The 25,174-nt window shown below is 49.5% G+C and overlaps 1 protein-coding gene across 8 annotated transcripts in view; it reads right to left on the bottom strand.

The window, feature by feature from the left end:
* Window positions 1-25,174, bottom strand: part of LOC308041879 (putative mitochondrial transporter UCP3) — a 54,550-nt gene that overhangs the window by 184 nt on the left and 29,192 nt on the right. For 2 of the 8 annotated variants that reach the window (XM_080346845.1, XM_080346843.1), the window contains exons 24-34: window positions 24,299-24,616; window positions 23,027-23,165; window positions 21,156-21,220; window positions 19,701-19,906; window positions 18,946-19,046; window positions 17,090-17,266; window positions 16,202-16,416; window positions 12,611-13,547; window positions 11,541-11,643; window positions 6,120-7,076; window positions 5,552-5,698 (exon numbers count right to left, since the gene is read on the bottom strand). In XM_080346845.1, coding sequence (XP_080202971.1) covers window positions 6,933-7,076; window positions 11,541-11,643; window positions 12,611-13,547; window positions 16,202-16,416; window positions 17,090-17,266; window positions 18,946-19,046; window positions 19,701-19,906; window positions 21,156-21,220; window positions 23,027-23,165; window positions 24,299-24,616 — 2,405 coding nt within the window. In that variant the 3' untranslated portion in view covers window positions 5,552-5,698; window positions 6,120-6,932. Of the gene's footprint in view, window positions 1-138; window positions 320-400; window positions 503-1,145; window positions 1,344-4,132; window positions 4,344-4,459; window positions 4,599-5,527; window positions 5,699-6,119; window positions 7,077-9,978; window positions 10,018-10,937; window positions 10,974-11,540; window positions 11,644-12,610; window positions 13,548-16,201; window positions 16,417-17,089; window positions 17,267-18,945; window positions 19,047-19,678; window positions 19,907-21,155; window positions 21,221-23,026; window positions 23,166-24,298; window positions 24,617-25,174 lie in introns of those variants that run through there. The other 6 variants (XM_080346844.1, XM_080346847.1, XM_080346846.1 and 3 more) reach the window with 6 other exon arrangements.

Below are 25,174 nucleotides of genomic sequence, written 5' to 3' on the forward strand. Positions count from 1 at the left end.
CCAAAGCCCTGGGGTGCCATGGTGGTGGCACGTGGGTTGGGACATTTGGGGTGCACTGGTGATGCTGTGAAGCGGAGCCGTTTGGCGTCATTGCAGTGAGTTTGCTGGTGCTCAGAGGGGACACGTCCCCAAACTCACCCCTTGTAGAGCCCGGTGACGCCGTCCTGCATGAGCAGCGCCAGGAGGCAGCTGAGCACGTTGCGGTACTGCCCGGGGCCGGCGTTCATGTACCGCGTCTTCACCACGTCCACCGGCGACGCCACCACCGTGGCGCAGAAACCCGCCCCGAAGGCGGCGACGAAGTGGCAGGGGACGTTATCTGCGGGGCAGAGCTGGGGTTGGAGGGCCGTGGGGACAAGGACGGCACCTGGTTGTGTCCCTGTCCCCGTGCTGTCCTCACCTGTCATCAGCTGCGCCCGCAGCAGCGCGTCCTTGATGAGGTCGTAGGTGACGAGCTCCCCGCAGTTGACGATGGCGTTGCGGGCGATGTTGGGCAGCGTCCCTGTGCAGGAGGGCGGTGGCATTGGGGACAGTGCTCACATCCCCTCCTGGAGCATTCTGGATGGGTGTCCCAGCCCTGCTGTCCCTGTCCCCATCACTGTGCCTGTCTCCATCCCATCTGCATCCCCTGTCACATCCCTGTCCCCATTACCCTGTCCAAACCCCATCCCGTCTGCATCCCTGTCACATCCCTGTCTTCCTTGTCCCCATTCCCCTTCCTGTCCCTATCCCCACCCCATCCCATCTGCATCCCTGTCACATCCCTGTCCCCCTTCTTGTCCCCATTCCTCTTCCTAACTCTATCCCCACCCTATCCCATCTGCATCCCCTCCTGTCACCATCCCCATCCCATCAGGTCCCTGTCCCCAACCTGTCACCAAACCCATTCCCATCCTCGTCCCCATTCCTGTTCCCATCCCTATCCCTGCCTTATCTTGTCTGCATCCCCTGTCCCATCTCTGTCACCATCATTCCCATCCCATCCTTGTCCCCACCTTATCCTCTCTCCATCCCCCGTCCCATCTCTGTCACCATCATCCCCATCCCATCCTTTTCCCCACCTTATCCTCTCTGCATCCCCTGTCCCATCTCTGTCACCATCCCCTTCCTTTTTGCTGTCCCCACCCCGCTCCGTGTCCCCGCACCTCTCCACAGCCCTCGGACGCCCTCCTCCCTGGCGATGGTGCGATAAGCGTCCACGGTGCCGCTGTACCGCCGGGCGCCGTCCGGCGTGGCTCCGTTGGCCTGGAACCGCACCTTGACCACGTCGGTGGGCTGGGCGCACGTCACCGCCACGGCCCCCGTGGTGCAGCCCGCCAGCAGCCGCGCCGCCAGCCCTGTGCCTGCAGACAGCGGGCGCTGGGACCCCCGGCCTGATGGGGACCCCAACACCTGTGGGGACCCCCCCCCAGCCCTGTGGGGGGACACCCGGCCCTATGGGGACCCCTGGCTGTGTGAGTAAGCACAGCCCTGTGGGGACCCCCAGCTGTGTGGGGACACCCAGGCCTGCAGGGACTCCTGGAGGGGTGGGGACCCCCAGCCCTGTGGGGACCTTCAGCTGTATGGAGACCTAACGGGCACCTCCAGCCCTTCAGGGAGCCCTGCCCCTGTGGGGACCCCTGGCCCTGAGGGGACCCCCAGGCATGAGGAGATCTCTGGACCTGCAGGGACATCATGTTGTGTGGGGACCCCTCATGCCCAGCAGGGATCTCCAGGCCTGTGGAGACCCTAAGCCTTGTGGGGACTCCACACCACAGCAGGGAACCCCAGCTCTGTGGGGACCCCTGGATGTGTGGGGGCCCCCAGCTCTGTGGGGACCACCAACCCTGTGGAGACACTCGGGTCTGTGGGGACACCCAGTTGTGTGGAGACCCAGTGGGCACCCTGAGCCCTTCAGGGACCCCTGGCCCTGTGGGGACTCCCAGCTGTGTGGGCACCCCCAGCCCTGTGGGGACCCCTGGCCATCTGGGGGCACCTGACCCTGTGGGGACCCCAGTGGGAGCAGCCTGGGATTGGGAGGTGCATCCTGTGGGACTTGTGGACATCAGGGTGGGGTGTTCACCCCAGGTGGGCTGTGTACCCCCAGGAGAGGGTCCTGTGTGGGGACAGGGTGTGCGCAGGGATGGGGTGCGCAGGTATGTGGGTTATGCAGGTATGGGGTGCGCAGGGACAGGGGTGTGCACAGGGATGTGGGGTACGCAGGGATGGGTGCATGCAGGGATGGGGTGCACGTAGGGATGGGGTGTGCAGGGATGGGTTATGCGTAGGGATTTGGGCTACGCAGGGAGGGGTGCACGCAGGGATGGGGGGTGCGCAGGGATGGGGGGTGTGCAGGGACGGGATGCGTAGGGATTTGGTGTGCAGAGATGGGTGCACAAAGGAATGGGGCCCGCAGGGACGGGGTGTGCACAGAGATGGGGTGTGCGCAGGGATTTGGTGCAGAAGGATTTGGGGTACGCAGGGATGGGTGCACTCAGGGACGGGGTGCATGTAGGGATGGGGTGCATGTAGGGATGGGGTGCATGTAGGGATGGGTTATGCGCAGGGAGGGGTTGTGCAGGGATAGGGGAGTGCAGGGATTTGAGCTATGCAGGACTGAGGGCTACGCAGGGAGGGGTGTGCGCAGGGACGGGGTGCACAGGGATGTGGGGTGTGCAGGGACAGGGGGTGCAGAGGGATAGGGAGTGCGCAGGGATTTGGTGCGCGGGTATGTGGGGTACAGAGGGATGGGGCACACAGGGACAGGGTGTGTGCAGGGACGGGGTGCACAGGGACTTGGTGTATAGGGATGGCGTGCGCAGGTGTAGGCGTGCGCAGGGATGGGGTGCACAGGGATTTGGTGAGCAAGGATGGGGTGCGCAGGGATGGGGTGCACAGGGATTTGGTGCACAAGGATGGGGTGCGCAGGGATGGGGTGCACAGGGATTTGGTGCACAAGTATGGGGTGCACAGGGATTTGGTGTGCAAGGATGGGGTGCACAAGGATGGGGTGCGCAGGGATGGGGTGCACAAGGATGGGGTGCACAGGGATTTGGTGCACAAGTATGGGGTGCACAGGAACAGGGTGCACAGGGATTTGGTGTGCAAGGATGGGGTGCGCGTGGATGGGGTGCGCGTGGATGGGGTGCGCGTGGATGGGGTGCACAGGGACGGGGTGCACAGGGACGGGGTGCACAGGGACGGGGTGCGCAGTGACAGGGGTGCACAGGGATTTGGTGTGCAAGGATGGGGTGTGCAGTGACAGGAGTGCACAAGGATGGGGTGCACAGGGACAGGGGTGCACAGGGATTTGGTGTGCAAGGATGGGGTGTGCAGGGATGGGGTGCACAGGGATTTGGTGTGCAAGGATGGGGCGTGCAGGGATGTGGTGCACAGGGATTTGGTGCACAAGGACGGGGTGCGCAGGCATAGGGGTGCACAGCGATTTGGTGTGCAAGGATGGGGCATGCAGGGATGGGGTGCACAGGGATTTGGTGCATGAGAATGGGGCGTGCAGGGATGGGGTGCACAGGGATTTGGTGCATGAGAATGGGGCGTGCAGGGATGGGGTGCACAGGGATTTGGTGCATAAGGATGGGGCATGCAGGGATGGGGTGCACATGGATTTGGTGCATGAGAATGGGGCGTGCAGGGATGGGGTGCACAGGGATTTGATGTGCAAGGATGGGGCATGCAGAGATGGGGTGCACAGGGATTTGGTGCATAGGGATGGGGTGCGTGGGGATGGGGTGCACAGGGATTTGGTGCATAAGGATGGGGCATGCAGGGATGGGGTGCACAGGGATTTGGTGCATGAGAATGGGGCGTGCAGGGATGGGGTGCACAGGGATTTGATGTGCAAGGATGGGGCATGCAGGGATGGGGTGCACAGGGATTTGGTGCATAGGGATGGGGTGCGTGGGGATGGGGTGCACAGGGATTTGGTGCATAAGGATGGGGTGTGCAGGGACGGGTGCGTAGGGATTTGGTGCGCAGGGATGTGGGGTATACAGGGATGGGTGCACAAAGGGATGGGCTGCGCAGGGATTCGGTGCACAAGGATGTGGGGTGTGCAGGGATGGGTGCACAGAGGGACAGGGTGCACAGGGATGGGGTGCACGTAGGGATGGGGTCCCCCCGTCTCCCCACTTACTCTCAGCCCCCTTGGGGGTGTAGAGCTGCTTCACCGAGTCATAGAGGCCGATGCGGATGGAGGCGAAGCTCATCTGGCGCTGCAGCCCGGCCGCCAGCCCGCTGTACAGGCTGCGGGGTCCCTCCGTCCTCACCATGGTGCTCAGTGTCCCCAAAACACCCCGATACTCCACGGCGCTGGTGCTGCGGGGGATCCGCACCTCGCCCTGGATCTGGAGGAACCGACCGCATCGCTTTACCCTCCACAAAACGCCACCAAATCTGGGTTGAAGCCAGCGCGGGGGGTTGTCCCCCTGCCCGTGGGTTTTGGGGGGCTTGGGGGCCGTACCTGCAGGCGCACTTTGGCGGTGTCCAGGGGGAAGGTGCAGAGGTCGGCGATGCAGGCGGCCGTCCCCGCGCTGAAGAACTTCACGGTGGCTGTCGGGGGCACCTCGGGGGGCTTCAGACCCACCATGGCGGCCGAGGGGCTGGAAGGAAAGCGGGGGGACAGTTTGTGGGACGTTGCGTCTGACGGGGCTTCAAGAAGGTGTCCGGTTTAGGGACAGAGGTGACAATGTGCTGTGGTGGCTCTGGATAACCGCAAAAGCCAAACTGTGCCCAGTTTCTTTGCCTGCATTCCTGGGGAAACTGAGGCACGGGGCTTAGCCTACCCGCTCCATGCCACCCAGGCCAAACTGGGGGTGCTTGGTGACAGCATGTCCCCCCTAGCATGTCCCCTGTGTCCTCACCGTGGGGACCTCAGCACCGCGTCCCAGCTCCTGCCTTACACCCCAATCCTCACAGCCATCACCCCAGAACCGGCTTCTTGGTCCCCCCCTTATATCACACCCGGGAGGACATTCCGGCCCCCGCGGGGATCAGGTGACAGCAAAACCCCGTCACCCCGGTGGCATTTGAGCCGATGACGGGGCGGGGGTCACTCAGCACCCGTGACGGGCTGGCTGCGTTTCAGGGCTCTGGCGCAGCTTGGGGCGGGGGCTCAGAGCAAAATTTAAGGGGAGCAGCACCCAACAACACGGTCCTGCCCCTTTGGTGGGCGCTGGGACGTCAAAGATGGGGGATAAAACTGGATTTAAGCTAAACGTGCTCTGGGGAGGACGAGACGCAGCAAACGCTTGTCCAAGGGTTGGGAGGGAGAGCGGCACCCGGCGCTCCCCCCGTGGGGACATCGGGTCCCTCTGCAGCCGTAACTCATGTCAGGCACTTGCCGGGCCTGTTTACCAGCGGGATTTCCTCCGCGGGGTGTCGTGTGTCTGTAACGTGTCCCCCGAGCTCACGTGGAGCGGCTCCGCACCACAAACACCGCGCCGCCGAGGGGGAGGCAGCACGGGAGGCCAAGGGTGGTCTAGAAATCCCCCTTTTCCTCTGTTTTTCTTAAAACTCAGCCTGTTTCTACCTTGGAGCTCTCGAGCACATCCCTGTGACGTGCAGAAAAGCCTCCGCGTGAGTGCGCAAGAGGGATTTGGAGCTGGTTTGATGCCCTGAATCCACCTTTGCTCCGCGGATCGGGTTCCCCGTCTCCAGCCGCTTCCCAGCGTGTTTTCCTGGACCCCGCTCCACCGCCGACCTAAATAGGAACACGGGAGGAAGAAGCTGTTTATGTCGTGCCCCAGATAACTCAGGAGTCAACATTGTCACCTCCTCTGTCACCATGTTCCCTACAGCCCCCATTCCACTTGGGTTTTTTGGGATGTCACCAGAAGGAAACGCTTGTGCTGCTCCTGTTCTCACAGGGTGACACTTGGGATGGGGACACTCGGGATGGGGACACTCGGGACATTCATCTCCCAACCGTCAGCTGGGCAAGGGCACAAGAGATTTTACAGCCAGGACGTAACTCAATTTTCCATTTAGGATTTTCCCCTATGAAAAACCAAACCAGGGGTGGGAGGATAAAGAAAAAGGGGACGGTGACACTTTGGTCCCTTTTAAATCCTGAATTCCCAAGCGTGGTTTGAAAAGCAGCTCTAATTTGGAGCGTTCCTCACCTCCGAGAGTTGACTCGCCACCATCTGCACCATACGATATTCAATTACTTCTCAAAGCAGCGACCTTTGCGTGCGGCGCCGGTGTCACCTCCTGCCTGTCACCGGCGGCTCTTTGGGGACGGACTCTCGTCACCTGTTAACGAGCAGCTCGTGACCGGGCAGCGCGACCAGATGAGAAACAGGGTGGATTTTATTGAAACACAAACAGCGGTACAAAAACCAACCGAGCTGGGTTGGCGAGTCCGTTATCCAAAATGTACCCGACGTAAAAACATACAAAAATAATTTAGAATAGAAAAGGTCCATCTTTCTATTAAAACCCTTTTGTACACACATCAGTATTTTACAGTAGCCTCAGGTTGTATTTACACAAGCACCTCGGGCATGTATATTATGGAATCAGCAAATTACGCTTTCCAGGAATTATTATTTCCAAGGAATTCTTTTTCCTACCGGTTATTTCTGAAAAGCCGCGACAGGCGCGGGCTGGGAGCCGACAGTTCTCCGCTCGCCCCGCGACCACCAGTTCCTTGTGTTCTCCATCCTTCGCTTGAAGAAAAAGGAGCTGGATCCAAAGGGGATGATCCAAAGGGTTAATTAGAGAAACTCAAGGTGAATCATGGAGTATCCGGAGACCAAACAGTGACGAGTCTCATGGGGGACCTGCCCTCGCAAGACAGTCTCCACTCCCTTGGGTTGACCATCAGTCCCTCTAACGAGAAACCAACGAGGCAAATTTAAACACAATGAGAGGTTGAAACGTAAAGGTTCCACCTCGTTTTCCCCGGAGGACGCGGCATTTGTGGCGGCGTCTCAGCGATGTTGTTCCTTATGGGAGAGCTGAGCGGAGAAGATCCTGGCGATGCGTTGGGTTTCCTCTTGGGACAGACGGACGGCGGGCCGGGGTGGCGGGGGCCGGCGGTACGGGATGCCCCGCGGCGCGGAGCCGCTGCTGCCCTGCCAGAGGAGAAATAAACACATTAAAACTCAACCGGCTCTTCTCTGACCTTCCCAAGAGCGCGAGAAGCTGGATACATAAATCCCAAAATCCCTCATGATGTGTTTTCTGGCGCTCGCCGCTTCTCCTCGGAGCGGTTTTTCTCTTGTTCCATTCTGTTTAGAAAATGAAACTCAACGTGTTTGTTCTGACTGTTTAGAAAACCAATAATCTGTCATTAAATGGTGAAATATTTCCCTGCTCGATGTGATATCGGACACTGCGATGCTTTTCCCCAGTGCTGCAGAAAGCAAAAGATCAAAATCAGAAAGGTTTTCCAATGTCTATTCTCAGCTAAAATCTGATTTTATGAAGCCAAAAGAATTATAGCAGCGTATTCACCGGGCTCTGCCTCTCTGAATTGTTGGTTTTAATTATTATTTGTCGAACCTAAAAACCAAACCACCTCACGATGTAGAGGCTTCTACGCACCAAATCCAAACCTGCTGAAAAATCAGACGGGTCGGTCTCCATATCTGCAGGGACCCCTAAATAAAAACCACCGTTTAAATGATTTTAACACCATGCCGGTTTCCCTGAATCCTCCCAGATGTTACAGCAGCGCTAAAAATGGATAATTTCATCGTACAAAATAATTCCAAGCAGTTTGGAGAGCTGAGATCCGCCCTGGGCCGTTTGAGGACACGTCGCTCGATCGGGGTCAGATTCCGAAAGCCGATCCGCCGCTCCGACCTTTCACCCACATGGCTGGGCTGCTCCTCCGGCCTAGCCAGGCTCAGCTTTGCTGAGCACGCTCGCGGGGGAAATGTCTCTTGAGGTGAAACGAGAAATGGCACCGGGATCCCGTTCCTGCGTGTCCCCCATGTGTTATTTGGGGAGGGAAGTGGCTTGTTTAGGAATAAAAGGGTTTGGAGACTCCTTGGGTTTTGTCACCCGCACTTTGCAGGCACAGATGATGAGGATATTGAATATTTGCCCAGGGATGGCGTTGCTGGTGAAGACTCTGCTGGGAAATGGATCGAACCCACCCCTTGATTTCCACATCCTGTTTGCTGGAGCCAGGACAAAGCACAAGAGGCTTCATTACGACTTAATTTACCATCAGCGACAATTTTTGCGCCCAGAAAAGACCAAAAGAGGCCCCAACCACAGTTCCTGAAGGTGGATTTTTCCAATGCGCTGCCCCATCCTCCTCCTGCACGGCCAGATGTGGGAGACGGACGAATCGACGCTCACAAAGACGATGGTTTCATTTGCTGGCTCGTTAATAAAAAATACAATGAGGGTAAATTCCTAAATGCTAAACAGCTCCCGGTTTAATACGGCTAATCGTATAAATTATAAATCACCTCCCTTTGATCTGCTCGAGGTTGCGCAGTGAAGACAGGTCAGTATTTCTTTCCTTGCTGTTTTCTGGGCCAACTGGCTATAAAACACCCGAAATATTAATATTGGCTGGAGATGGGTGGTAACCAGCTTGGTTCCTCTGTACAGCAGTTCGTAGATACAAATATTCAAGGTGAAAGCTCAGAAGATGGGCAAAAAGCTCCTGGTCTTAGTGCGTCGAGTGGCGTTCGCTTCTCAACACCGGTTTGATGTATTTGCAAAGAATTGGTGCTTATTGCCCCATCCCTCGGCCCAGGAATTGTATTGAAAGGAAAGAAAAGAAGGAAATTCTGGCCCTTAAATCAAATCTGCTGGTCAAATTGCAGCTAAACGACCCCGTGCGGCTTCTCTGACACTAATATACCTAAAAAATATTGACCATGTGCATGTGAAACACTCGTAGGAACTCATTGCGATATGAAAGCAGAAGGAGATTTTCGCAACGGCTCTATGAATTCCCCAAATAATCTGTTTTATGTAGAAGCGGCCAAAATACCTCAATTTTCGCATCGCCGCGTCCGTTTGCGGCAACGCGCGGGTGTCGAGATTCACGTATCCATCCCGAAGACCCTCCTGACAAGGAATTTCCAGCTGTAGGAAAGGGCGAGCAGCTCTTGTTGTTGTTCTATATGCGCAGGCGTGAAGCAGAACGAGACAAGTTTAAAGACGCAATTACAGCTCGCACAGGTGAAATTACATTTGTGGGTTTAACTTCACCCTCGGTTTTGCGATACGGCTACAGGACAGAGCTACACTCCCATACCCACCTCTGCCTTAAGCCGTTTTTCTCTGAAATACACAAATTCCTTGCAATTGTAACATTTAGCAAGACATCCCAGCCTCAACGCTGCATTTTTATGATGCTCCTTTGATACGTCAAATGCGCGGTTTCGAACGGTCAAAGAATTTTAACCTTCTGCCTAGTTTGGAGTGCGAACATCCGAAATGTTGTATTTACACTGCTCCTCGCCTCCCAAAGAGGCTTTGGCAGCTCAGACTGTGTCGCAGCGCCTGTCCTGGGTTTTTCCCTCTGTCTTTGAGCCTACGCGGTCACAAATTCTGTGTATCTGATGCTCGGCCATGGAGAACACACATTTAATCAGAAAGATGGAAGACGACGCTTCGCTTCGTATAGATTGGGCAGGACACATGAACCGGGCGAGGATTATTTAATTGCTGGAGGGTTGAACAGACGGAGATGAGGTTCTCAGGGATGTGGGGTAGTGCTAGGGTTGGGTTAATGGTTGGACTCGATGATCTTGAGAGGTTTTTCCAACCAAAATGATTCCATGATTCTATGATTCTCACATCCGCAAGGCCTTGCAGCATGGGCCAAGTTTGTCTCCATATGCCACCAGCTCCTTTGACGCAACTTTCCGCTTCACCTTCTCACCATTTATTCATCATTTTGGCTGGGAAGACGGAGAAAATGGGGACGCAGGGCAGTCAGAGAGAAGCGTCAGGAACGCAGGAGAGAGGGAGCGAGAGGACACGGTTGATCTTCGCAGAGCGGCTCCAGTTTCATCCTCGCTGTCACGCTCGGTGTTTGCTGAGCTGTGCAGAAACCCAGATTTAGCAGCTGGTGTTCTTCAGGCTAATTAAGAACAAAACTATGAGAAAGCAGTTTTCCCGAAATCTATTTTACCATCGGCGTAAGCGAAAAATAAAATCAAACCCTTCTTGTTCTTCATTCTGGGTGTTTGACGCCGGGTGAACATCACAAAGCACAAGCGAGTCCTGTCTCTACAATTAGCTGTTGCTAATCCTGGAACTAAATTGGTTTAAGGTCAGCTAGATCCAAATAGTTTTGGATTTTAGATTGCTAATATTCTCCCTAATTATTAATGACTTTCAGGAGTGTGGTTCTTCGTATTGCAGAGAGAGGGAATTCAAGGGAAGCTGGTATTAATATTAAACCATAGGTCTGAGTGATGATTTGCGGATGCACAGAAGGACACGGGGTTTCCAGAGGAAAAACAGGAGCGAATTAAGAAGAATTGGAAGGAGATTCCAAAGGAGAAACACACCTGAGATTCTGCTTCGGGCTTCGTCCAAAATATTTAGACACAGCATGAGAAGTGGGCTTAATGTGTGCTAAGACACACTGCGCTCTGGGCTTTATAATCAAGATATCTTAAGATCCTTGTATGGCCAAGATTCTTCTGACTGAGATCTGGACTTTCATCAGGAAAATGTCTCAAGGGCTTTAGGCAAAGATAATATTATGTAAATCAGAAAAAAACATCATTTTTCCAACACAAACCAGTGAAAATTAAGCCATTTTACCTGAGCTGTAAACACATTTATTAATTGCAAGTGGTTTCCATTACTTCAGAGCTATTAGATCCTGCCTGTTGCTGCTCTGGTTAATCAAGGAAAGTGTTTCCAATTACATAAATGTTCCTTGGAGCGTTTGTTTCATAGGTCACAAGGAGGGGGACCGAGGGATTATCTTTTCTGGGAGCAGTAAACAGTCCAGATCTGCATCAACATTCCCAGCAAAGCTGCGGCTGGAAAAAGAAGAGTATTTATACCTCAAAATAACTGAGCCACGAACCTCTTGCAGTAAATAGAAGTTTTTATGTGCATAAACGCCTATGAAACAGCAAAACTTTCCTGTAGGAGGGACAATATTCCGCTATTCCCTCCGTCGAAGAAGTTACTTGATACCTCTCAGGAAGAAACTGTCTTGCTGCAAACTCCCTGATTTCATCCTGATCTAAAAAGACATAAATTGGAGTCATAATTACACGATACAGCTTGAGTCCTCAAAATTAGGCACCTTACCTCACATTAAAGCACAAAGAAGAGTGTAGCGAGCACAGGCCACTTCTACTGACCCCAGGTGAGAAAAGCAGCATTCACAACCATATATAGACAGATTGATTAACAGAAATGCATAAATATCAACAATGACACAGCTGCGAACGCTGAAAATTATTCTCAGAGGGAAGAGGTAGCAGAAAGGTTCTTCTTGACTTGATTTGGAAGTTATCACCTCTAATCTGAGGACTTTTGGTCCTGCTTTCATGGACTCTGCTAAGCTTGGACAGGAAGGAAAGGAGTCCCCTACTTACTTGCAGCGTTGTGGAAGGATGAGAAGAAACGCTGAGCAGCCGCATGGAGGTTTCCATCTGCTGGGGCGAAAGGAAGAAGTTGGGAACAACGACGGCGTCGGATCTGAGCAGAATTGTTAAGGAAAAACCTTTGGCAACATGTATCATAGAATCATTTTGGTTGGAAAAGCCCCTCAAGATCAAGTCCAACTGTTAACCCAGCCCTGGCACTGCTCCATGTCCCTGAGAACCATCTATGTGTGTTTCCAACCACTCCAGGTATGGTGACTCCAGCACTGCCCTGGGCAGCCTGTTCCAATGCCCCACAGCCCTTTGGGGAAGAAATTGTTCCAAAATCCAGGCTGAACCCCCCAGGTCCCTCAGCCGCTCCCATCACACTTGTGCTCCAGCCCTTTTCCCTTCTCTCCACTCGCTCCAGCACCTCAAGGCCTTTCTTGGCGTGAGGGGCCCAAAACTGCCCCCAGGATTTGAGGTTTGGCCTCCCCAGTATCCAGCACAGGAGCTGTAGATGTGAAATAATCCTCCCTGTAACAGCTGTAAATCTCATTTATTTTAATCAATATTCTACGGTTCCGAACACTTGGTTCTCTCACTTGGTCTCAGGGGACACCAATCTGCTTTATAGTAACACCTCATGTATTTGTACAGTACTTCACCCTGCAAAAATTCCAACACAACTTAATGAAACTGAAGGAAAGATTTGAGATCCGTGCAAGAAATGCGGGAAAGTGTTTAAAATGCAAAATAAACTGTGTTTCTTTTAATACACAAGGCACACAAGAACTATGGTAGTGCCCAAATGGGGAAAAACTGCAAGAAAACACATTGAAACTATGCAAAATAAATAACTCTCATAGATCACAGGATATATTTGTTAGAAATAGTACAGTCATGACAACACTGTGTGAAACACAACGTAACAGGCTCTTCCAACACCTTCCCAGGCCACCAATTCTAGCCTCATATCCCAGGGAAAAGCTGCACGCAGGGATTTTCTCTCTCATGAGGCTCTAAGGAAGAAATAAGACACGCTCCTTGAATACAACAGGTGTTTAAGAAATGAAGGATACGAAGCAATTTTCGCTTTGACAGACTCTTTTGGTGCTTCCAGTGAGTCTTCGCTGCTGTCATCAGAAAAGCTTTCGGTGTTTCCTCCCCATCCTGCCGTCGTAACACAGATCTCATCAGAACCCCTTTCTTCCTCGTCTTTATGATCTTTATTTACAACCTCACCTTTTTCCTCTTTTTCTGTGGTTTTTGGATCTGCTGGAAATCCCATCAGTTCTTCAGAGACTGCACGAAACTCGACGTTTTGGTCTATAGATGTAGCATTAAATGCCCTGTCACAGTCACAACTTCCATTTTCTGGTTCTGTGCCACTGTTCAAGCTCTGAAAACCTTCCGCTCCTGCCCAAGGACTTTCCTCGCCTGTGTGGAGGCCAACGCATGGGCTGAGGGTGGTGACAACGCTTTGGTTGTCACCTTGTGACGCGCTGGAGAAGCTGCTCCGTCTGCTGCCTCCTCTTCTCAAGCATTCGATACCCACCGAGCGCTGATGTCCAGGCCCCAAATCTACGAGCTGCCGCTCAGGACCGGTCTCCTCTTCAGACACTACACTGGACCAGGGACTAGTTTTGTCCGTGATGGTCGTTATTTCGTTCAGAGTCCGTGGTTCTATAATATCTTCTTCATATTCTTCTTCGCTGTGTGAAAAAGCACCTTCGTCTTCCTGGACGAGGCCCGTTGACAAAGGACACTCGTCTTTGAGGACAGCTGGGTCTAGAAATTCACGCAACATGTGTCTCTCAAACACGGATCTCCCAGAAGAGCGCGGTGGCCGCGTGTTGCTGCAAACGCTGGCCGAGTCCCGCTCAGATTGGCCTTGACATTCTTCACTTGTGGCTTCTTCATCCTTCTGGTCGGGTACACGCGTAGCATCCAGCTTTCTGCTGCTGTCTTGAGGCACGTTGGAAGACTCTTTAGTATTTTTAGTTATAATCTGTAAGTCTGATTAACAGAGAAGAGCATTGGTAAATGCACGGAGCAATAGTTCATCTTGGATCTGAATTATGTGGGCTTTCTGCAGTAAAATATATATGAAGAATGGTTAGGAGTTAAACCTGCGCCTGACCACATTCCGCTCTCTTTACCACTGACAAGGCCAAGAGAAGGACAGAAATGTTAAAGGAAAAAAGTAAAAAGGAGAAGTTCAGGATGAAATCACTGGGAAATAACTAGAAATACCCACTGGACAGTGAAAAGACTCTGATATACAGAGTACATCTAAACAAATGGGAAAAAGAACTGTTGCTTGGAGTGGTTCAAACCAGTTTGGAAGGTTCAGACCACACAAACAATGTAGAGAGGAAAGATGGATAATCTATCCCACCACCTCTTCCTCTCACGCTTCCCCAGTTTTATTGGAGGGGCCCAGAAGACACAGTTGCTACTGATATTCTCCAGCTTTCAGTTCAATTCACCAACTCGAATCGAACAAGAGATGACTGTTAATTAAATATTTGTAAAACGGAAATTCACTCGGGACTAACGCTCAGTTGTGGCGGTAAAATTATCAAGCCTGGAAACAAGGAGCTGGTTGCGTTCCCAACACAGGCTCTGAAAAAGAGGCGATTGGATTAGAACATTAATAAAATCTCTGCAAACCCCCAAACTCCTGGGGATTTTACAGATTCTTTTTAATGACTCAGCAAAACTCCTGGTCATTTTGCAGCTCTCTGATATGAGATTGGAGCAGCACTAACAGTGAAGCCAACAGTAATTAACAGCAATTAGCGAGCAGGGTAGCACTGAGGGGAAGAGTGGTGACAACGGGGCTGTTAGAAACCCCACAGTGAAAAATACAGATTTAAAAACAAGGTGTGGGCAGAGATACAGTTTCCGTCGCTGCTGTGTCATGCCCATCCTTACTGAGGATGTCGATCCATGTCCAACAGCGGTAACGATGGGGAAAATTAATTAAAGAGGAAATGGACTGGATGTGATAAACAGAAAAGCTGCTGCTTACTAAGAACTTTGTCTTACCTACCCAAAATAGCTTTATTTGAGCTATGCGTGGTAGAGCATAAATATCACCTGAAACCACAGATGTGCCAATTCATATTGGCAGAGAACCCCAAACTCAGCTCAGTACCGTTCTGGGGATTTCTGTTCTGCAAAAACATGGCCTCACCAAGGAGAAGTCGTGCTTGACCAACATCACTGACTTTTATGAGGACATAACAAGATGGATGGATGATGGCAGAGCGGTGGACGTGATCTACCTTGACTTGAGTGAGGCATTTGGCACAGTGTCCCACAGCATCCTCACAGCTGAACTGAGGGAGTGCGGTCTGGATGATCGGGGAGTGAGGTGACTGTGAACTGGCTGAAGGGAAGAAGCCAGAGAGTCGTGGTCAATGGGGCAGAGTCCAGTTGAGGCCTGGATCTAGTGCAGTGCCTCAGGGGCAGTGCTGGGGCCGCTGTTATTCAATATATTCATCAATGACTTGGATGAGGGAATAGAGTGACTGTCAGCAAGTTTGCTGGTGACACCAAGCTGGGAGGAGTGGCTGACACGCCAGAGGCTGTGCTGCCATCAGAGACCTGGACAGGCTGAGAGCTGGGCGAGGAGGAATGTAATGAACTAGAACAAGGGCAAGTGTAGAGTCTTGAATCTGGGCAGGAACAACCCCAGGTTCCAGTGTAAGTTGGGGAATGAGCTGTTGGAGAGCAGTGTAGGGGAAAGGGAGCTGGGGGTCCTGGGGACAGCAGGGTGAGCATGAGCCAGCACTGGGCCCTTGTGGCCAGGAAGCCAATGGTACCTGGGATGGATGAGAAGGGGGTGGTCAGTAGGTCAGAGAGGTTCTCCTGCCCCTCTGCTCTGCCCTGGGGAGACCACACCTGGAATCTTGTGTCCAGTTGTGGCCCCTCAGTTCCAGCAGGACAGGGAACTGCTGCAGAGAGTCCAGCGCAGCCACCAAGATGCTGCAGGGAGTGGAGCATCTCCCGTGTGAGGAAAGGCTGAGGGAGCTGGGGCTCTGGAGCTGGACAAGAGGACACTGAGGGGGGACTCATTCATGGGGATCAATACGGAAAGGATGAGCGTCAGGAGGATGGAGCCAGGCTCTTCTCAGTGAACAACCAATGATAGGACAAGGGGCAATGGGTACAAACTGGAACACAGGAGGTTCTCCTTAAATTTGAGAAGAAACTTGTTCGTGGTGAGGGTGGCAGAGCCTGGCCCAGGCTGCCCAGGGGGGTTGTGGAGTCTCTTTCTGTGCAGATATTCCAACCCGCCTGGACACCTTCCTGTGTAACCTTATCTGGGTGTTCCTGCTCCATGGGGGGATTGCACTGGATGAGCTTTCCAGGTCCCTTTCAATCCCTGACACTCTGTGATTCTGTGAAAAACTCTCATTTTCTACTGAACAGATGTGGAAATTCAAATTGAATTTAGGCAGTTCTGAGAGGGTCTTAACTCCCACCTAATCTTCTGTCTTCATGTTTCAGTTCAACGCTCTTTCCAACAGGAGTTTGAAGGTTCTCCCAACACGTGCTCACCCTCAACACCAGCAACTGGTCCCAGTTATTTTAAGAAATTTTAAGCAATTCAAAGCATCTTCTGACCAAAAAAAGAACATCTAAACCAAGCGACAACTCACCATTGATGAGGCTGCTGACCTGAGACACCAGCTGACTAGATTTTTCCAAAAGATGGTGCGAATTGGGATCTACTTCTCGGCTCATTGAGCTGCGATGATCGTTCTGCTCCCCGGGACTCGGTTTGGACGTGTCACCGTCACCAAAGTCAGGAAAAGACCTGGTCAGCTTCTGGTTGAAATATCTTTGAACCTCATCCAGCTCGCTCAAGTTCTTTCTGTAAGCAGTAAGTGAGAAATTTGGTAAGAGGAAAAAGATACAAAGAAATGGTAATAGACTGGTTCTATTTGTATCCCTGCAGACAGCAGTGCGTAAATATGCAAACAGGAGATTAAGGGTTAAATAGGTAAGTGTTAAGCAAGAGAATAACACTCAAGAACAAATGTTGAATTATTTACAAAGCTTAGGATGGAACTGAAAAATAAAGCTAGTTTTAAATGAATTTAATTGAAGGAACTGGATTTAAGATGACCTTCCAATAGAAATCATAAAGGCAAGAATATTCATTGACTCTATCACTGAGCTTGATTAAAATCTGAGGATTTCTACCCGCTTGAGATCTAAGGATTTTTATGATATATTCCTTGTGGTAGCAGGGGAAGAGACGGAGTGACTCCAAGTCTCTTTCAGTCCTATATTCCTACAGACAATGCATAGTCTTCTCTATAAGTTTATGCCTGGTTTCAAGCTAGAATCTAGTCCAAAAAAGTGCTTCCAAGGACATCTTGCTAGGAAAATGCTTCCAGGCTTGTTTTTGTATCACAGAGTCATTTTGGTTGGAAAAGACCCTTTCACTTCCTTTCAAACTGACGCAAGAATTCTTCAGTTTCCAGCTCTGCTTTGCGAAGCTCAGGCTTTGAATGGCTTGGTTGTTTCTAGTCCAGCTTTACCTGAGCGCAGTGAGCAGAGCAGCGCGTGACGAGAATGACGCCGAGTCCGTGTTGGCCGCCCGCTGCGCGTTCCCCTCCGCTCGCTGCAGGGACTCGTGGAACCTGCGCACGTTCTGCACGTGCTCCTCGTGACGGAGCGCGGGGGATCCGGAGGGACTCGTTCTGCTCCAAACGGGCCTGCGTTTGACAGCAAAAACCCGTTTAAATCTCGAACTGTGACAAGTCTGCCAACTAAGAACATCCAACGTCTTCAAGTGCATTGAAGAGCCACCAGGGGATGAAAGTAGTTCTTATAAATCACAGAATCACAGAATGTTAGGGATTGGAAGGGATGTCAAAAGATCATCTAGTCTAATCCTCGTGACACTCACTCTTTAGATATCTGTCAACATGAATGAGTCCCCCCTCAGTGTCCTCTTGTCCAGCTCCAGAGCCCCAGCTCCCTCAGCCTTTCCTCACACGGGAGATGCTCCACTCCCTGCAGCATCTTGGTGGCTGCGCTGGACTCTCTCCAGCAGTTCCCTGTCCTGCTGGAACTCAGGGGCCACAGCTGGACACAAGATTCCAGGTGTGGTCTCCCCAGGGCAGAGCAGAGGGGCAGGAGAACCTCTCTGACCTACTGACCACCCCCTTCTAACCCACCCCAGGTACCATTGGCTTCCTGGCCACAAGGGCCCAGTGCTGGCTCATGCTCACCCTGCTGTCCCCAGGACCCCCAGCTCCCTTTCCCCTACACTGCTCTCTAATAGGTCATTCCCCAACTTACACTGGAACCTGGAGTTGTTCCTGCCCAGATTCAAGACTCTACACTTGCCCTTGTTCTAGTTCATTACATTTCTCCCCGCCCAACTCTCAGCCTGTCCCGGTCTCTGATGGCAGCACAGCCTCTGGCGTGTCAGCCACTCCTCCCAGCTTGGTGTCACCAGCAAACTTGCTGACAGTCACTCTATTCCCTCGTCCAAATCACTGATGAATATATTGAATAACAGCGGCCCCAGCACTGCCCCTGAGGCACTGCACTAGATCCAGGCCTCAACTGGACTCTGCCCCATTGACCACGACTCTCTGGCTTCTTCCCTTCAGCCAGTTCACAGTCACCTCACTACCCGGTCTAAATGCAGCATTTATTGTTGCAAATTTACACTAAAATAAACTGCAACTACCCTTTCTGCACCAGTTAATAGTGTGGCTGGCAGGGAATTTGCAATGACAGAACGGTGGCCCACGGTCCCTCTGAACTTCAGACACATGCAGGAAAATAACATCTCTATACGCTAAATAAACAAACCACCAATAAAAATTCCCTCTCACATAAATATATAAACATTAGTGGTTGTTTTAAGGGACAGAAAGCAGGAAATCTGACAGTCCTAGTCCTGGAATGTGCAATATTATGGCATTTTACAACCTGTCACTCATGGACAGGAGTTATGGCAAAATGAAGTGGATATATCGATAATACCCTATTCTAACTTCAACTTATCCTTATTAAAAATAAATCCAAATACAAACACAACCTTTATTCTTATAAAGGCCTGGAAGAAATATTTGCCAGTTTTAGAAGGGTGTTAATGAAACAAATCAGGAAACAACAGCGAGAAGAAAAAGAACATCTGGGTTTTGTAGAAAGGAACCTGCCCCAGGATTTCTGTCTCCTGGGCCTTCACCTCACTGGTAAAGGGAATTTGGTTTAATATTTAAGACCAAAACCAGAGAAAGGCCTTGGAAAGGGCTCATTATTTTTTCAGTAGAGTCAACAGATAGATCTCTGAGCCCTGAAAGAAGCAAAATGATCGATAACCAGCTGACTTACCAATAAATAAATCAAAATAATTATCAATAACCAGCAGACTTACCGCTCATGAGTAGCAACACTGATTTCCTTTGATGATGTATTCACCATCTGCTTGGAAAAGCTTGTAGCGTTACTGGGAAATGTTGGAAAGCTGGGCTTAACCTAGAATAAATAAAGAACAATGCACATGAACCTTCCTCGGCAAGAAAATAGAGAAATTCAAGTAATATTTTGTGAGCTAGCGAACGAAATGCAAAGTTCTTTAAATAGCTTTAAATTTGCAAAGGATTTTGCAGCACTGAGCCAAAGTACCGTATCGCAACACTCTTATTTCAGAAGTGTTTGTTAATTCCCCTCACGCTTCCAAAGAACGATGGAAAGTAGGATATAGAGGCTCCATTATGCATAACTGGGAAGGCTAGAGAATAAAACACACACAAGAAATGGCAGATCTTCCAGAAAAATAGATTTCTGCCCAATTAAAAATGTCCTAACCAATGCAATGAATTTACAGTATCTTTTCAGGCATCCAAAGCACCAAACAGAACAATGTCAAACCACAAAACCACAGAATATTGTCCTAATAATTAAAAAAAACCCCAAATATCCATGAAGCAACAAGAGAGCGAAGCCACTGGAGATGAGCGCTGGAATTAGCGCTGGAAACACCCGGCTGAATTAACCAGGAATTAAATGTTCCCAGTGCGTTTACACAAACCGATATATGACAGCACCGCGGATTCGCTCACGATTTCAGAAACACTGATCATTCGGAATCTAATCGGATATCACACCAGAGGAAACTGAAGAACGTACTGAAGGACTCGGTGGCCGGGTCCGGATCCTCGCCTGCTTTTCTTCTTTCAGATGATTTAGGTTTTGAAGGGGGGAAATGGCTACTTTGATCTGCCCCCGGCACTGCCCGCTGAAATCCGTGATGTTGTACCAGCCGCACACAAGTTGGAAGCCGGAGAGAAGAGGAGAAAGGTCCACGGAGGCGAATCCAATCACTCGCTCGCTCTCTGGGGAAGAAGATGAGAAAATACGCATTAATTGAAACTTCATGTCAAGGAAACGCCTTCAGGAATGCTAAAAATCAGCCATACAGCCCTTGAAATATGTTGAGAGTTTACAGGGGAAGGCGCCTTCTAAAACTCAGTGATTTAAAAGGTGAAAACTCTCATGAAGAAAAGAGTGGAATAAAAAGAACGTGGAGGAAACAGAAAATCGAGCTAAAGACAAAAGGAACGTGACTTCAATCCTGGTTGTTAACATAGAACGTGTTTCGAACTAAGAGAGCTCTGGTGTCTGATTGAGAAGCAGGAAAAAGTAATTGAAGTCATTAAATCAGCTTCTTCCCAAGGGATTTGCCAAGAAAAGCTGTTGGGAACTTGAACACCTACATTGGTAATAATTTGCAGCAGGGTGAGGGTCTTGCTGTGGGTATAAGACATGAGGGTGACATGCAATACTTCATCAGAATTAATTACATGAGCATTATAATAAAGGGGAAAATATTCAGTTAGAAATAAGAAACAATCACAGACTTGAAAAACAACCTGATGGCCAATTTGGGGACCTCAGCAAACAAATTCTGCCTCTGGAATTGTATTTTCATTGCAGAAACTTCCGTTACTTGCATTTTCATGTTGCTAAAACATTAAAAATAGCTGATTTGTCATGACACTGTCACATTTTTTGGGCGAATTTGTCTTTTCTGTCTTGCAAATATTATTTGGATGATCTTAGAGGTTTTACTCAGCTAAAAACGTCCCTGTGGAGACAATGAGACCAGGGCAGGGAGAGGGGACAGCAGGAGAATCACAATCCAGAGAAAGGCTGAGTTACACACAGCTTCTTTTTGAAGCAAAAACCATAAAGCTCAACATTAATATGTAAAAAGAAGGAAAAAACCTCATTATTTTAAAGATCATACCCTAGCAGTTTGAATTGATGAAGTAGAGCTGCCTTCCCCATAAAAAACAGGTGGTTTTTGCGCTTGCTCGGTACAAATTAAACATCAGAGGATCTGGGTTACGAAACAAACAAGCAAGTTCAATAAAATGCTTACAAAATGCTTCTCTGTTTGGTTTGAAACCCAACTCACCCAGTGAATGTTAAGGGTGGATAAAGGAGAAATTGTTAAAATAGATCCAAGGTGCTACAAAAATATTTGATTATGAGCAGCTTACTGAATAGAATTTACTTTATTTGTATTAAATATAAGGGAAAGGATGCAGAAAATACCCAATACCGCAGGACAAACTTTACCTGCTTTATGCCACACTTTGAAGACCAAGGTTTGCTGTGGATCCAGCAGAAGCTCTTTGGATAATCTGCTCAGAGCAAAAAATGGGAATATTTTAGGCAAAGGTGAAAAAAGAACGAGTCGAAATCAAAAGAAAATTGAAGCGTCAAACGTAGAACAGCTTTTAAGCTGCTTGAAGTCGTTCAGAAATGACTCTGTGAGAAATGCAGCTGTGATTCATGCTAAGATGTTTAATGTTTACAGATATAACCAAATGAGGCACAGGCTCTGAACCTGGAAAAGGAAAAGGTGGTTAAGTTCTATGTAAAAAGTTATGAAACTTGTTTATGAAGTTATACTGGTAGAGGGAACTAACAATTTAAGTGTTAACCAGCCACATAATAAGGACCTACTAACGAACTAACACTTTAAGCCACATAATATCTAGTTTAGAGCTGTATGTAACCAATTGTGTTAAGAAAAACACCCAGAACCTCCTGGAATGCTGAGATAAGAAGTTTTACAGCACCAGCTGTAACCTTGAGGAGACAAGATAGCCAAGATTGACACCAAAAAGGGGGCGCATGTCTGATTTCGGTCAACTTTGCAGCTTGGGTTCCAGCCAGTTCATCGTAATGAGCCAAAGGTACAAAGGTCACTGTGACGAAGCTGAAGGAGCTTCATCCAAAGACCCCCAAAGACCCCTCCTCAAAACCACCAAGTGACACTGCGCAGGCGCAACACGGGAGGGTCAAGGAGGAGACTATGGAAATGAGTATCTGAGACTCATTTTAATAAGAAGCGGGGAAAGGTTATGAATATGTAGAGGTGTTCCTGGGGTCATTATGAATATGTAACACCTTACTGTATTTAAGCACACTTCTTATTGTTAAAAGGTGTGCGTGTTGGGCGGAGCGAATCCCCTGCGCACCCAGCGCTGTTTTGCTTATGCTCTAATGAACACGTGTTTAAAGAATACAATCAAGGAATTGGATTAAATGTTGGTTATCCATAGAAAAAGCGTAAGTTATTTATTTCTACTCCGAGCACAGTCTCTGAAATAAAACTTTCAAACTTCAGCTACCAGAGTCTTTTAATGGTTTAATCTTCAGATTATCAATCCTTGAAAGGCAAAAAGCCAACTGGGCCGTCTGGCAGAAAATCCCGCAGAATATATTTAGAAAAGACTTTTGGCTGCTGCTTTGGAATGAATTTAAAATCTGGTCTAGAAAGACTAGAGAAGCCAAAAGATTGCAAAAATGGCTTTATTGCTGAATATTACCACGTGGGACTTGATCTGCTGAGGCTCCTTGGAGCCATCGATTCATCTGCTCTAATTGAATTTAATTTAAATATCTAAACCTGAGCTACGGCGCTACAGAATTTTGTCAGAAATAGGCATCCTTAGGGGATTTTGTCCTAAATTTGGGCTCTAACACAGGCGAAGTGATTGTTTGGAGGTGCCTGTAAACCGAATTTCAAGAGGTGAATCCAAACTTAGAGCTCAGGGCATCATTTCTAAGTATAAACCACAGCAAAATACACAGAAAATGCCAATAAACTGGATCAAGGCCTTGCCAAGAGTCATTTAAAAAGCAGCAGTTCCTTCGGCTCGACGGGGAAACTAAAAATGAGTGGAAATAGAGCGACGCACCAAGGTTTTAAGCCAGAATAAACACAGCCAAGGTTCAGCATAGATCATGTTTGCTTGAAGACCAAGTCTTCTTAAACAACTTTTCACCCAATATGAGGACGCGGCGATTGTAAAAGATGGAAATAAAGCATTTTTAGCCGAGAGTACACACCTTCTAAGTAGAAAAGCACCTCCCCAAACTTGATATTGGGTATTTTTCAGATCCAAAGCGTGTCTAGATGAATTCACCACGTCGCTTACCTTGCTTGTTGTTGAAAGTCCCAGACGGGTGAGTCTGTATTTTCTACTATCGAAGTGGTTATTGGAGCGTCTGCGCCAGCGACGGCGAACGAGACGCAGCTACTGGGGGCTGTGACTTCACGGTCCGTCAAAGGACTCCCTAAAATTATACAGAATTAAACCCAGATGTTATTAAACATTAAAAAAAATAAATTGGAAGGCAGTTGGGCAATTTAAAAGAGAGAATTAACAAAGAGGTGGCCGAGGTGAAGGGCAGAGCACCTGATGTGTTTTTAAAGAGCTTCATTCACAGAATCCCAGAGTGTCAGGGGTTGGAAGGGACCTGGAAAGCTCATCCAGTGCAGTCCCCCCATGGAGCAGGAACACCCAGATGAGGTTACACAGGAAGGTGTCCAGCAAAATACCTGGACACAATATTCCAGGTGTGGTCTCCCCAGGGCAGAGTAGATGGGAAGGAGAACCTGCTTGACCTACTAACCACCCCCTTCTAATCCACCCCCAGGTACCATTGGCCTTCCTGGCCACAAGGGCCCAGTGCTGGCTCATGCTCATCCTGCTCACGGTCATCACTTTGAACAGATTAATTTCCAGACTGCAACTTGAAGGAAAACCCAAAAGGCTCCAAAAACCTGCAAATTTACCAAGCGGGTTCCATTGCTGCACAGCAAGAACCAAACGGTGCCTGCTAGGAAGGAATGTTTTTGTACGTTAAAGTGAATTTAGAAGCAAAGGGCAATTCTTTGGTGACCCCCAGCATAGTGATTAGGCAGCAAACTGTAATTTTGGTGGCTCTGCAGGGTGGGAAATGCTGTGTCAGGCCTGGGTGAGCTCAGATTACTCTGTCCTTATGCTGCCCTTCCTCACCACTGCGGCTGGCGGGCCCCAGATAACACAAATAAACCGGCTTTACAACCGGATTATACGCTAAAAATGCTAATTTGCAAGAGTCTTTTGAGACACGAGCATCCTGGGGTTGCGTTATTCAGATAATGCTTAACTTCAGAATTCAGCCGTCATCTCTAAGAGTGAACATTATTTCTATTTTGGAGTTAATTAACAGCGATAGGCTGAGTGGTTTAAGCTCCTGTGCTTACACAACGACATGATGCTCTCGGGGTTGCAACGGTACAAAAGTCATCGCATCCATTCGCTGTGCTGGAGTAAGTTTAAAGGTTGGTTTTTAAATTGCTCCATGCAGCAGCTGTTACGGATAGATCGCAGAAAATAACATAAAGAAAAAAAAAGAATGAAAAAATAGGGGTGTGGGGGTACCTTTTAAACTCAGATGCATTGCTCTTTCCACAAGGATATTGACAGCAACTGTGTTTTCCAGAAATATCACGTCATCTTCTTGTGGTTTGTCACCGGTGATTTCTGGACTCACGATATCCAGTTTTTGAGTGGGATTTTCAGGGATTTTCAGGCTCGGCTCAGGGGATTTCTCTGTGCTTTCCTCTTCGGTGTTGCTGTATTCCTCAGCACAGGGAATTCTGCTGGGTGGAGCGGCAGAAGTGGAAGACAGGACGATGTGAACCCGCACGGCCGCTCCTGCGAGGTCAGCAGCGTTGCATCTGAACAGCGGATAAACCCCTGCAAGAGAGTTCACCAAAAAACAGCTCGACAAGCCAAAGAAAAACTCTGATTTTGGCAAACAGCTGGTACAGTTCATTAGGGTAAAGATCTCACATCAGACCGGCAGAATGCGTTTTAATTTTCAATGTCATTTCTATGTAAGGTATCACTCAGCGTACCGGTAGAAGTATCAACTTATAAAGGTTAAAAACAAGTGATAAATCCCCCAAATTGGGTGCACATTCACTTTCCCACTGGCAGCTCAGATTATGATTTTAAAGCATGCCAACTTCCTGAGTCCTGGCAATAAGCGTCTCTGAATAATTTTATCTACATGTAAGGAGAACACAACATATTCACAGCATAAAAATGTGGTTTAACTCTTGTTCCTCAAAAGAAGAGCCAATGACCTGTCACAAATCTCCCTGCAAGCTGCTGGCTGATGGATTCCATTCCACATCTCAAATTCTGGGGGTAGTTTTGGGTCCCTCACGCCAAGAAAGGCCTTGAGGTGCTGGAGCGAGTGGAGAGAAGGGAACGGAGCTGGTGAGGGGCTGGAGCACAAGTGTGATGGGA

The sequence above is a fragment of the Nesoenas mayeri genome, assembly GCF_963082525.1.
Source record: "Nesoenas mayeri genome assembly, chromosome: 1".
Lineage (NCBI taxonomy): Eukaryota > Metazoa > Chordata > Aves > Columbiformes > Columbidae > Nesoenas > Nesoenas mayeri.